This window comes from Phacochoerus africanus, chromosome 3, assembly GCF_016906955.1.
Source record: "Phacochoerus africanus isolate WHEZ1 chromosome 3, ROS_Pafr_v1, whole genome shotgun sequence".
In the NCBI taxonomy this organism is placed as follows: domain Eukaryota; kingdom Metazoa; phylum Chordata; class Mammalia; order Artiodactyla; family Suidae; genus Phacochoerus; species Phacochoerus africanus.
Window position 1 is genome coordinate 203,080,734 of NC_062546.1, and position 12,072 is coordinate 203,092,805.

The 12,072-nt window shown below is 55.5% G+C and overlaps 1 protein-coding gene across 3 annotated transcripts in view; it reads left to right on the forward strand.

Moving 5' to 3' along the window:
• The first annotated feature begins 6,876 nt into the window (after positions 1–6,876).
• UBE2F (ubiquitin conjugating enzyme E2 F (putative)) overlaps positions 6,877–12,072 on the forward strand; it is a 54,411-nt gene continuing 49,215 nt past the window's right edge. For all 3 annotated transcript variants that reach the window (XM_047773913.1, XM_047773915.1, XM_047773914.1), the window contains exons 1-2: positions 6,877–7,027; positions 11,278–11,411. In XM_047773913.1, coding sequence (XP_047629869.1) covers positions 11,294–11,411 — 118 coding nt within the window. In that variant the 5' untranslated portion in view covers positions 6,877–7,027; positions 11,278–11,293. The remainder of the gene's footprint in view (positions 7,028–11,277; positions 11,412–12,072) is intronic.

Consider the following 12,072-nt stretch of genomic DNA (forward strand, 5'->3'; position numbering starts at 1 on the left):
CCAGGTTCTGATGCATAAGCCTTATTAGTTAGCCAGACCTTCCAGAACAGTCTTAGCTAAGAAAGATGGTGAGGTGGATATCTGAGTCTTTCTTCATTCTCCTGCCTGTGGCCTCCACCCTCTCTCTCCATTGTCACCTGCCCCGATGCTCCCTGCATCTTTCTCCCAGCCTCTCAGATGGAGGTAGCGAGTGATTTTCCCTGCAGCACGTTTTTGGGGACTGTCACGAGGCAAACTGTAGTTTCCTGCAGAAAATGTCGGTTCAGAATTTCATCGGACTTGAAGGCACTGCACGTGGAGAGGCTCTTGTATTGCCACGTGGATTTGACCTGAAACCGATATCTCCAATAGTCACCATTTATTTCAAAACCATTGCATCTATCTTCTTGAAATTGAGAAAGGCTTTGGAAGCATGATTTGGATTGCCTGGTTTTGTTTCGTTCTGTTTTTTTTTTTTTTTTTTTTTTTTTGTCTTTTGTTGTTGTTGTTGTTGTTGCTATTTCTTGGGCCGCTCCCGCGGCATGTGGAGGTTCCCAGGCTAGGGGTCGAATTGGAGCTGTAGCCACCGGCCTACGCCAGAGCCACAGCAACGCGGGATGCGAGCCGCGTCTGCAACCCTACACCACAGCTCACGGCAATGCCGGATTGTTAACCCACTGAGCAAGGGCAGGGACCGAACCCGCAACCTCATGGTTCCTAGTCGGATTCGTTAACCACTGCGCCACGACGGGAACTCCTCTGTTTTGGTTTTATTTTATGGCCAAACCTGCTGCATATGGAAGTTACCAAACCAGGGATTGAATCCAAGCTGCAGCTGTGACAACACCGGATCTTTAACCCACTGCACCAGCCGAGTATTGAACCCGAACCTCCGCAGAAACTTGAGCTGCTGCAGTCTGATTCTTAATCCACTGTGCATGATGGGAACTCCTGGATTGCCTGTTTTTTAAGCAGTGTGTTTAAGGAAGCCTTATGCTTTTCCATATTTATTTCTTTAGCGAGAAGCACCACTAAAATCACTTATTTGAGGAGTTCCCTGGTGTCTCAGCAGGTTAAAGGATCTGGCATTGTCACTGCTGTGGCTGAGGTGGCCGCTGTGCACAAGTTCAATCCCGGGCTCAGGAACTTCTGAATGCCACATGTGCGGCCAAAAAAAAAAAAAGAGAGAGACAGAGAGACCTTTGTTATAAAGACAAAATAAAACAAATAAAATTCTGAAGAAAAAATGAGGACAATTCATTCAAAATCCTGACACACAAAAATATTATGTTCATTTTTTCGTTCATCTACTAGTGGTCTCTGCGCATATATTTGGTTTTCAGAATTACAGTCATTGAATTTATACACTCTGAATGGTGACTGTTTCATTAATTTAAGAAGTATGTTCTTGGTCCTGCATAATCTGCATGACAATCAAGCTTAACCACGGCATGATATTCTTGGAAGTCAATGGATGGTAATTAAGTGAACCTTTACCTAATAAATACTGAGCTCTCGAAGATGCTTTCAAGTTGTCTCACAAAGGATACTTTTGTGCCGGGCTTTTTCTGCTTTGGGAGTCCCTCCCTCAGGCCCGTCCCTAGAGTGGAATTCCTGGGTCAAAAGACTTGAAGGCTTTTAGGATTTTTCTTGCCCTCCTAAAGGGTTGTGCTGGGTCACCTGTGGCCAGCGGAGCAGGCGGTAACTCAGGTCAGTGTGAATGGCGCTTCCTCGTCTTTACAAATCGGAGCCCCAGCATGGCCATCGGCGGAGTTCTGGGGCCAGAATCAGTCATGAGGGTTTGGAAGGGGATGATTGGGACATTGGTTCTTCACCTCAGTCTCCAGTGAGATGGAGCTGTGGCTGCAGGGGCTGGAGGGCCGGGGGCTGCTCTTTCTGGAGGCGGGACTGCCTTGGTGTGCCCGGTGACTGCCTTGGGTGACCCTAGTGTGGTCCCAGGAACTGCAGCCCAAGCCGCAGACCAGTGCACATCGTCTTGGATTGTTGCAAATAAATGGTCAGAACACAGGATGGTTGGGGAGTTCCCGTCGTGGCGCAGTGGTTAACGAATCCGACTAGGAACCATGAGGTTGCGGGTTCGATCCCTGGCCTTGCTCGGTGGGTTGGGGATCTGGCGTTGCCGTGAGCTGTGGTGTAGGTTGCAGACGCAGCTCGGATCCTGCGTTGCTGTGGCTGTGGTGTAGGCCGGTGGCTACAGCTCCAATTCGACCCCTAGCCTGGGAACCTCCAGATGCCGGGGGTGCGGCCCTAGAAAAGGCAAAAAGACAAAACAAAACAAAACAAAAAAACAGCACAGGATGGTTGCTCCTGATTATGTTCCTGCCTGGTTTCCCCAGCGTTTTCGTCAACTCTAATGGATGTCCATTTTCAATCATGGGTGTTTTAAAGAGAGAACAGTCTTTTGTGGCATTTTCCCCATAGCACTCTCTGAAGAGGACAATGTCAGATACTTAGAGCCACAAAAACTCTAGAAATTATACAACATGTAAAACACAGGCTACAGTACCTCACTGCAACAGTGGTTTGAGCATCCTGAATCCCTGTGAATGTGTCATGATGAGCCCCGGGCTGATGGCACCTGCCCAGTCCTCCAGGGGGGCTTCCTGAATGCCTAGATCCCAGGCTGCCCTTGAAGCCACCAGCAGCCACTCCCAGCCCTGTTCCTGGTGATGTGGTGCATTGGCTTCCTATGGGTGCCATGACCAACAGTGGCTCAAAACATGTATGTATTCTCTTGTGGTTCTGAAGGTCAGAAATCCAAAATCAAGGGGTCAGCAGGGCCCTGCTCCTTCCAGAGGATTCAGGGGAGATGTGTTCTTGCTTGTTTTCAGCTAGAGGCCCCTGGGGCTCCTTCGCTCGGTCCCCTTGCTCCAGTCATCCCACCCTCTGCTTCCCTGGTCACATCCCTGCTACTGACTCGGAGGTCCCGGCTCTCATGAGGACGTTGTGGCTCTGATGGCCCCCCTGGATAATCCAGGACAGTCTCCCCATCCTAGTCCACGTGGGCTGCTTTATCAAAATACCACAGTCCAGAGGTTTATAAACAACAGAAATGTATTTCTCACCGCTCTGAAGGCTGCAAGTCCAAGGTCAAGGTGTCTGCAGATTTGGTATCCATTGAGGTTCATTTTCTGATTCGTAGATGGCCACTTTCTCTCTGTGTCCTCCCATGGCAGAAGGGCCGAGGGGCTGAGGCTTGTGCAAGGGCCCTCAGCACTCGGGCCAGCATCCTGCACTTTCTCATCCTGAGTCTCATCAGGGCGGCCGTAATGTGATGACTTGATGGCTGCAAGCTCCTTTGTTTCCTGCTGTGGCAGCGGCATTTTTCACTGATAGTTTTCAGCCTCCCCATTGGCCTCGAAGCCACCCTCCCTCTCTCCCTGCTTCAAGTCTCTAAACTCAGGTGGCACGATGGAGACTGAGCTCCCCTGTGCAGTGCAAGCCTCGGGGGTCACACTTGTATCCCCCCATTCCATGGGGCTTTACCTAGTACCAGTTCTCCAAAGAGCTCATGCTCTCGGAGGGCAGGGTCTGTGCCTGGTACATTCTGTCCCCTTCGAGTTCACCATACGGTTCCTGACTTAACTGAAACCAATTTCAGAAGACCCTGGAGGGGCGCGGGCCTGTGTGTGTCCAGGCCCACTCTTCAGTGCCCTGGGCCTTGCTCCCCAGGAGAGCAGCCCTGGGTTGGAGGTAGGATGCGTGCCCCGGGATAACCTGGAGTAACACCCGAACAGGTGGAGCCGGTGCCAGCTGAGGGCCGAGTTGGCCCCTTCCCCCATGTCTCCTCTACACCTAGTGTTGCCAGGCTGCTTCCCACCCAGGCAGGGGGCTGCAACTGGAGCATCGCTAAGGTCTTGCCCTGGTGGAGGCTTGGAGTCCCCAGGACAGGGTGGGGCAGCAGAAGGGACACGAGCCCTGGACCAGGGGGGCTTGGCTCTGCTGCCAGGGTTAATCTCTCAGGGCAATCCTCCACCGAAGCATGGTGCCAGGAATGTCTACACTGACGGGGGGGCTACTGATGTGGGGGAGCTCTGCCCCATCCCGCATGAGCAAGAGGGAAGAGTGAGTGGATGGCTAACGAAGGCGTCCCCCAGGGCTTCCCTGAGGCCCTGCCCTGACCTCACAGACACCCAGGCAATGTTAAGCAGCTGGCAGGCCGCAGGGTGCCCTGTCACCTGGTGAGGGAGGCCCAGAACAGGCCTGGACAGCTCCTGGGACAGCTCGTGCAGTGGTGTCCAGAGGCAGGAATGCCTGAAAAGATAGGGGCATCTCCCCTTCCACGCTCCCGCCGGAGGCCCTGGGTCGAGCTTCTCAGGGGAGGCGTGAAGGCCCACCGTGTCCCCCTGGGCTCCCACGGGCACCAGTACCCCCCTTGGAGGCTCGTTACTGAGTCCAAGCTCGTGCTGCTTGCTGCACAGCAGGCTAATAAATCGAGACTGGAGTTGCTGGGGCAAAGGAGAGCAGCATGATTCAGAAGGGCAGCGGACCGAGACGACGGTGGACAAGCGTCGCAAGAACCACCTTCCCGGAGTTAGAATTCAGGCTTCTTTTATACTAAAAGGGGAGGGGTTCTCTCATAGTAGAAGGTCCTGGTTCTGTCAGACTCTGGAGGGGTCTCTCAATTTCTTCCTGCCTGCAGCCACTCACAGGTGGGCCTGGTCAGAGGTTTCCTCGGAAGGAAACAAAGGCATTTGAGTGCGATGCTCATTGCTGGGAGGCGGGGTCCCCAGAGATGGGCCATTGTGTATAATTTAAGCTTCTAGGCACCATGCCTTTACTGATTAACTTGTAACAGAATACAAAGGTTCTTCCCTATCATAGGCCCACAATTGGTCCTCTTCCCCCTCCTCCTGTATGTATGGGCTTACACACACACACACACACACACACACACACACACACACACACACGGTGAACACATGATCTGAGCCCAGCCATTCTCTCCCAGAGAATGTGAAGCTGGAAGGGAAGAGACGGCCCCTCTATGGCCTGGTTTATAAAGGTGTGTTTGAAGCCAGACCCCAGTTCTGGAGGCATCTGGGAGGAAAAGGCCAGCCCCGCCACTGCCCCTGTCCCAGGCCAAGACCCAGATGGAGGCACTGAGAGCTGGAGGCCAGGCTCCCCGTTCTCTCCTTAGAGTCTATGAGCATGTCTAGTCTTCTGAATCTTTTGTGCTTAAGCCAGTGAAAGTTCTGTTTCTGAAAGAGCCCTGGTTGAAAACAAATTGCTTCTCCAGGAAGCAGGACGCCAACTCTACCGCAGTCCTGGCTGATGGCCGCACCTACTGCCCAAGGGACGTGGTGCACTGGTTGAGGGCAAATCCCAGCTCTGCCATGTCGGGCAGACACCTAACTTCTGAGCTTCCTCATCTGTAAGGTGGAGATAATAAAATACCCGTTTCATGAGGTTGCTGTGAGGATTACAGGACTTCCGAGCCTAGTAAACCCTAAATAAGGCTCAGGTGAAGGCACGAGGCAGCCTCATGAAATGGAGCTAGAAGCGGCTTCATTTGCCCACAGCAGTGAGAGGTGGGCCACTGTGGGCTCAGGACGGTGTGTAGACAATGCTCCTTAGTAAGAGAAGCGCTCAAGCCAACCCACGTGACCCTTCACTCGCTGCCCTGCTTCCAGGTCTTATCTTCTCTCGCCAGGACTCAGGCTACAAACACGCAGCCCTTATCCAGCAATGTGTTTTGACCCGGTTATATACCAGGTTTGGGGAGGAGGTTAGAAGGGTGGGAAACACAGATGAGGAGGCCTGAGGAGCTGAGCATAGGGAAACCGGCATCAGCAGTCTTGAGCACCAGGAAGAGGAGAGCACGGAGGTCCAGCAAAGTCACAGAGGGGCACCTGCACCTTACCACTCGGAGCAGGTGGATCCAAGCATGGGAAAATTTAGGAGGTAGCCCAGTGAAGATGGACGAAGCTGTTCCCAGACAGAAGGAATCCCATGAATTTTGTTCTTAACTGGTCTTCCCGACTCTTGTCTGGCTCCCCTCCCACCAGCTCCCTCAGAGCCAGAAGGCTCTTTTGGAAAAGAAACTTGAAATTGTCACTCCACTGTTTAAAACCTCTCAGTGGGACTTCTGGAAATAAAATTCTAACTCCTTGGCTCTTTCTTCCCCGTCCACGAGGTGAACCTCTTCTCTCAGATGGCTCACTCCTCCGGGAGGCTGGCGACCCCCGCCAGAGCACCTATTAACCAAACACACCGGAACTTGAGAATAATTTGTACTCAGCAAACCAGAAATTAGAACAACTTGAAATGGATTTTTTTAAAGTAAGTACGTCACGGAAGTGTAAGAGATAATAGAAGGAATAAACCCTAAGACAACAGGAAAGAGCCCACCCACTCCACTGCAGGCTCCCCAGGCTTCCCGGGGTTGGGGGTTGGTGACTGCAGGTCTAATCGCCCCGCCCCCCTCAACTCCTGACCCCGCGGACTGTGGGGCGGCCTGGTCCTCTGCACCCTGAGCCCTGGGATGGGCACACAGCGGGCACCCCATCCACCGGGGCAGTCAGTTCGGACCTGGCAGCCCCTGCAGGCCACGCTGCGCGGGGAACCTCTGAGACGCAGGCCCAGGCCTACCAAACGACCAAATGAATGAAAGCAAGAACGCAGCGCAAAGGAACCGGAGCTGCGGCGGAAAGGACTTGGAGATCCCGCCCCCGGACGCCATTGGCCAATCATCGGAGGCCTTCAGGCTCGTGCTCGCCCCCCAGCCGCGCTCCTTGCCAATGAGAGAGGCCGGATCTGCCGGCTGCCTACCCCGGCCCCGGCCCGCTGGCTCTGCTGTTCGCGTGTCAGTCTCTAAATAAAGTTCTTCGCGGCTTTGAATTTTTTTTTTAAAGCGCCAGCTGCTGTTGCGGCCGCCGCGGGCGAGAGCGGCAGAGTCCCCGCCCCGCTACTTCCGGTCCCGCCGCCCGGAGCCGGTGCTGCTGTGAGGGGCTGCGCTTCGCCGCCGCCGGCCGGCCGGGCATGGTGTTGGGCGCCGGTCCCGCCTCGCCTGTCTCCGGGTGCCCAGGTGAGGAGCGCGCGGCCCTGCGGCGAGCGAGGGGCGGCCGCCGGCCAGAGGGCGGCTCGGTTCCCGCGGCGCCGGTGCACCCGGCGGGCGGGCGGGCGGCGCCGGGGCCGCCTCAGGCCGCGCCGCTCCTCAAGACCGGGCGCCGGGGCCCGAGGGCCGGTGGGCGGGCGCTGCGGGGCGCGGGCCGGGGTGCGGGCCGCGGCGGGGCTGGAGGGACGGCCCTCCCGGAGCCCCGACCTGTGCCGGGCACACACGGCCTCGCTCGTGGCCGCCGTCGCGGGGGAGCTGCGGCCGCACTGTCGGGGAGGAAGCGCAGCGCCCAGCGGGCCCAAGGTCACCGGCCCGACGTGGCCGGAGGCAGCGGGAGTCGGACGCGGGCGGGCGGCCTCCCGGCCTCCCGGGGAATCGGGCTAGGCCAGGGGGCGGCGCGGGTGCGGAGGAGCCGGGCTCCCGCCCCGCCAACTTGCGGGCGGCCTCCGGACAGCCCGGAGCAGCCGCGGCTGGGGTGGAGGATCTTGCCGGGGCCCAGAATGGGGGAGGACATCCTGGACCAATCCCTACGGCCAAGTCCCGGATTCTAGACCTGGTTCCGCTGGTGTGTAATCTTGGGTGTGGCCCTCGGCTCCCTGGGTCGCGGTTGCCTCTTCTGTCCCCGGAGCGGATCGGGCCCGCCCCTCTCTGCCTCCGTCCAGCGCCGGAGTGGGGTCGGCAGGGACTGGAGTGGCCAGAGAAGGCTTCGTGGAGGAGGTGGAGGAGTCTGTTATCCTAAAGAAGCAGCATTAGGGGTGGCGAAGGGAGGGCGGGCCTTCCAGACCTGGATATCAGATTGAGCAGAAGCTTCCAGAAATGAGCCGGGGGTTGGTGAGGAACACGGAGGAGGCCCACCTCCCTCGTGCAGAGGCCCCTGGCTGGGCAAGGGGGTGAAGGCAGGGGACCGGAGCGGTGGGAGCCGTGTTGAGAGAGAGATCACGGCCACCTAGGTGGTCTGGACTTGAGGACCTCCACCCCCGACGTAGCTGCCACTCAGGAGGCGGCAGGTTTACCGCTAAAATTAAAGGGCTGGGCTCCAAAGGTCACTGGGCAGCCAGCCACCTTGCCCTGGCGTTTTAAAGAGGGAGGGTGGGGTGTGGACTTCTGTGTGTCCCGATCTGGGCCGCTTTGGCTGGAGATGTGGGTTGTCCCCTAGTGACCTGCAGTTCCATCTTTTAAGCTTAGGTTGGGACTTTTCCAGGGCAGGAAGAATTGTAAATGAGGAGTTCCCCACCCACTGAGCGGATGGTCACCGGGACCTGATTTGGCCACAACAGGCAGGAGCACTGAGTAAACACTTGAGGATGAGACTAGGAAATAGCACACCAGAATCTTTGAACAGTCTGGGAGCACGTCCCGCCCAGAGGAAGAACTTAAATGGCCCGATTTCAACTAGTGGAGTTTAGAGACTGCGGGTGCTCGTCTGTGTAGTTGATCTGTTGTTACTGAAAATGCTGCCCTCGTCAAAGTGTCATTTGCAGTGAAGGGGAAGTTTAGTTTTGAACCAGTCCTGCAAGGCGGGAAGCATAGTTAAGGAGAGACTTCTGAAGCAAACTGCAGGTGTTCCGTTAATCTGACAGCTTGAATAATTATTTTTGTTCAGATCTCTTTGTATAGACTTGACTTAACAGCTGAAGTAGTCCTAGATTAGACCATTGGTTTGTCCCGAAGTGGCGTGTGGGAGAGGGACAGGCGACGTAGGGTAGATGGTCCCCGTGTGTAGATGGCTTAGAATGTTAGGAAAATAAGTCTTGTCTTCCTGAGGAAAACAAAGCACTAGTGTTATTTTCTTCTGTCTTGCACAGCCAGTGCCCAGTGTATTTTATTAAGGGCCGTAAACTTGTTGAGGGTTGCAAACCAGCAGTCTGACTCAAAATGGGATTGAGTATGGGGCACACTCTGCCTGCAGAGAAGAATTCAGGGTGGGGTAGTAAGGAGACGCGACTTAAGCAGAGACCTCCAACTGCAGCGACACGGAAGAGTGTCCGGGGTGAGCCTTTGTGTGTGTGTGTGCGTGTGTGTGAGAGAGAGAGTCTTGCCGGGACCCTCTGGGCATCTCCTCCTGTGCAGGTGCTCAGGGAGCTGAGCGTGGACCGGTCACGTGCCCTGGGACTCGCTTTTCCGCTGGGCCCTGGGACTCGCTTTTCCGCTGGGCCCTGTATGAGGACTTTCCCGGGCTGCCGCCTGCCCAGCGCTCTTTGCCGGTGCTGGGCTTTGTTGTTGGCCGTGTGTGTAGTGCCAGGGTCCGCTGGAGGATGAAGACCAAGTGGACCTTGTGACAGCTGCATTTCTCGGCCTCTCATCAGGCGACGCATCCATGTGCTCAGGCGTGGGTGCCAGGCAGCGGGCCGGCGGGGGGGGGCACACTGCTTGGGATCCAGACCTGCGTGCGGGGTCGCGGACCGGATGGTGCGGGTGGAGGCCGACCAGGAGCGCCCGCTCCAGACGGTGCTGCGGCCTCTGGTGGCTTGTGGGCTGGAGCCCCCACAGGCGTTCCTGGCTCCCCAGCGCCCTCCCTGGTGAGCTTCCTTTGTGAGCCCAACCCCTGGTTCCTGCCGCAGGTGAAGCTGAGCTGAGCGTTGGTGGTTTGGTCCTCCGTGTAGGTCCAGCTGAGGAGAGAGCGTGGCAGAGTGGGAGTGAAGAAACTGTCACGTCTTGTCACCTTTATTGAGGGCCAGCTGAAGCACGCTGACCTGTACATATTTAAATATGCAGTTTGATCGGACTTTGGTGTGTGTATAGCCTGAAATCACCCCCTTGTTCGGGGTGGAAACATCCCCGTCATCCTCAGAGGGAAACGAGTGGGTCTGCGGTGACCTCTTGTAGCAGCTGAGTGGCCTCCGACAGCCCAGTTCCTGGGCCCCAGGTGTCCCAGGGTCCACACCCATGACAAAGAGTGGGATCTGGGGGAGAAGTCCTCCCCAGATTGGAAATTCTAGGAGCTTGTGAGCGCTCGTGTCGGGTGGAACTGTCTTTTGAAGCACTTAGACCAGGGGTGCGTGAGGGGATCAGGCGTGTGTGTGTCTGTGCGTGGGTCCTGTGCAGTTCAAAAGGCCGTATTTAATATGTTGTTTTCATGGTACACATAATAGAAAGTGAAGTCCGACCGTCTTTATGGGCTGGAGGGATACACAGAAGATGGTGTAAAAAGCTCTGGGAGGACCTGGGTGAAAGTGGTTAAAAATACCAGTGGGAGTAGGGTTATTCTTACGGTTTGCCTTTAAACATCTTGAACTCAAACCAAGCGTTGTGTGCTTACGTCCATTTTTCATCTGGAAGTTTTAGATCATTTTCTTTTGAAAATGATCCAAATGGTATCAAAAGGAAATTCTGTTAAAACCACAAAGGAAAGTATGGGACTATTGAGCTGGTGACCAATTTTCATCCTCAGTCAAAAGAAGTTCCAGAATTTCTCTCCAGCTGGTACAACAAGCAAGAAGGGTTAGGAGGCCTGCCAGGTGAGGGGTGCTTTACGTGGAGAAGGCAGATTCGGCAGGATGCTCCGTCTGTAGACGCTGCGGGCCTCTTCGGTCCTTCCTCGCAAGTGGCCAGGTGCATCCCCTGTGTTTGGTCTTTACGGTCCTTCCCAGTGAGCTTTCAGAGAGGGCACCTGAAACTCGGTGGGTGGGAAGCCGCCAGTGAAGAGAATCCAGTGTGGGCACTAATTATAACTGAATTATGCCGAGATTGCCTAACACTGTAAATACAGCACAACATGAGTGAATGTGAAGGTGCTAATTAAGGGTCCAGCCACACCTTTATTAAAGGAAGGAGGAGAGAAAGCGAGGCTCCCTCCTCACCAGAGCCCGTTCCCCTCCGTCTGCGATGGGCCAGGCACTGGGGCCACACCGGGGGTGCCTGGTCCCCACGGCAGGAAGGGCCGCGCTGGGCCCCCGTGGAACCATCAGCAGAGGCTCTCCTAGACCATGAGATCGGGGAGCATGGTCACTGCTACATGCCAGGGCCTGGTGCCCACCGAGTGCTATGTGCTTGGCTCTTCAAGCCAAACTTTCATTCATACCTTAGAAAATCATATTTAGAGAGGCATAGAGAACCCCCAGATTCATTATGAAGGACTCTGGTCTTCTTTATGTACCTTACATGCTAAATTTTTCTATAGCTAAATTATGGGGAAACAATTAAAACCCCCCTGACATCACTGTCTTCGCTGTCCAGCCACGGTCCGGAGATGCGTCCTCACCCTGTGTTTGGTCTTTCAGGGTAAAGGCAGCAGGAATGCTGACGCTGGCGAGCAAACTGAAGCGGGACGACGGTCTCAAGGGGTCCCGGGCGTCCCCCGCAGCCTCCGACTCCACTCGGCGGGTTTCTGTGAGAGACAGGCTGCTTGTTAAAGGTAATGGCCGTCCCTGCGGGCAGCTTCATACCCCAAACAGAAGGAGGCCTGGCCGGGGGCGCTCTGGGGAAACGGAGCAGCCTGTTGCTGAATAGATACACCTGTTTGAAAATATTTCAAAATATTAATTGCTTATCGTTTACGACAGAGGAGTTCGTACTGCACACACACCACGAGAGTGCTCATGGCGAGAAAGTGGTATTAAAACCATGGTGTGTCTTCTGCACGTGGACCGTTCTCTGCAGGAGCTGCCAGGATGCCAGTGGAAGGAATAAGGTGCCAGGAACCAGCGGGCTCACATCTCTGGTCTCGGCGCTGTCATTCCCTGGCTGGTGCGTGGCGGGGGGGCTTTCTTCTCTCTTCCGGACGCCTCGCTCCAGAGTGTCTGACCTGTAAAGGGAGGAGTGGAACGTGGCCATCTCCGAAGACCCTCCTCTCTTTTTATTCAAGCCCCAGCCTGAGGGGAGGCTTGTGCAAAATCCGTTCTCTTCTCAGAAGTGATAACACAGCGTCCTAGGGCCGGAGGCTTTGGGGAAGGGTTTATACCATGTGTGTGTGTCAATATGCGAGCCTTTGTCTGGAACTTTTGCGTTTATTCATTGACCAGACTTAGAGCCACTGAGTGCAGTTTCCTGGGGACTTGAGGGCTACGGACGATGAA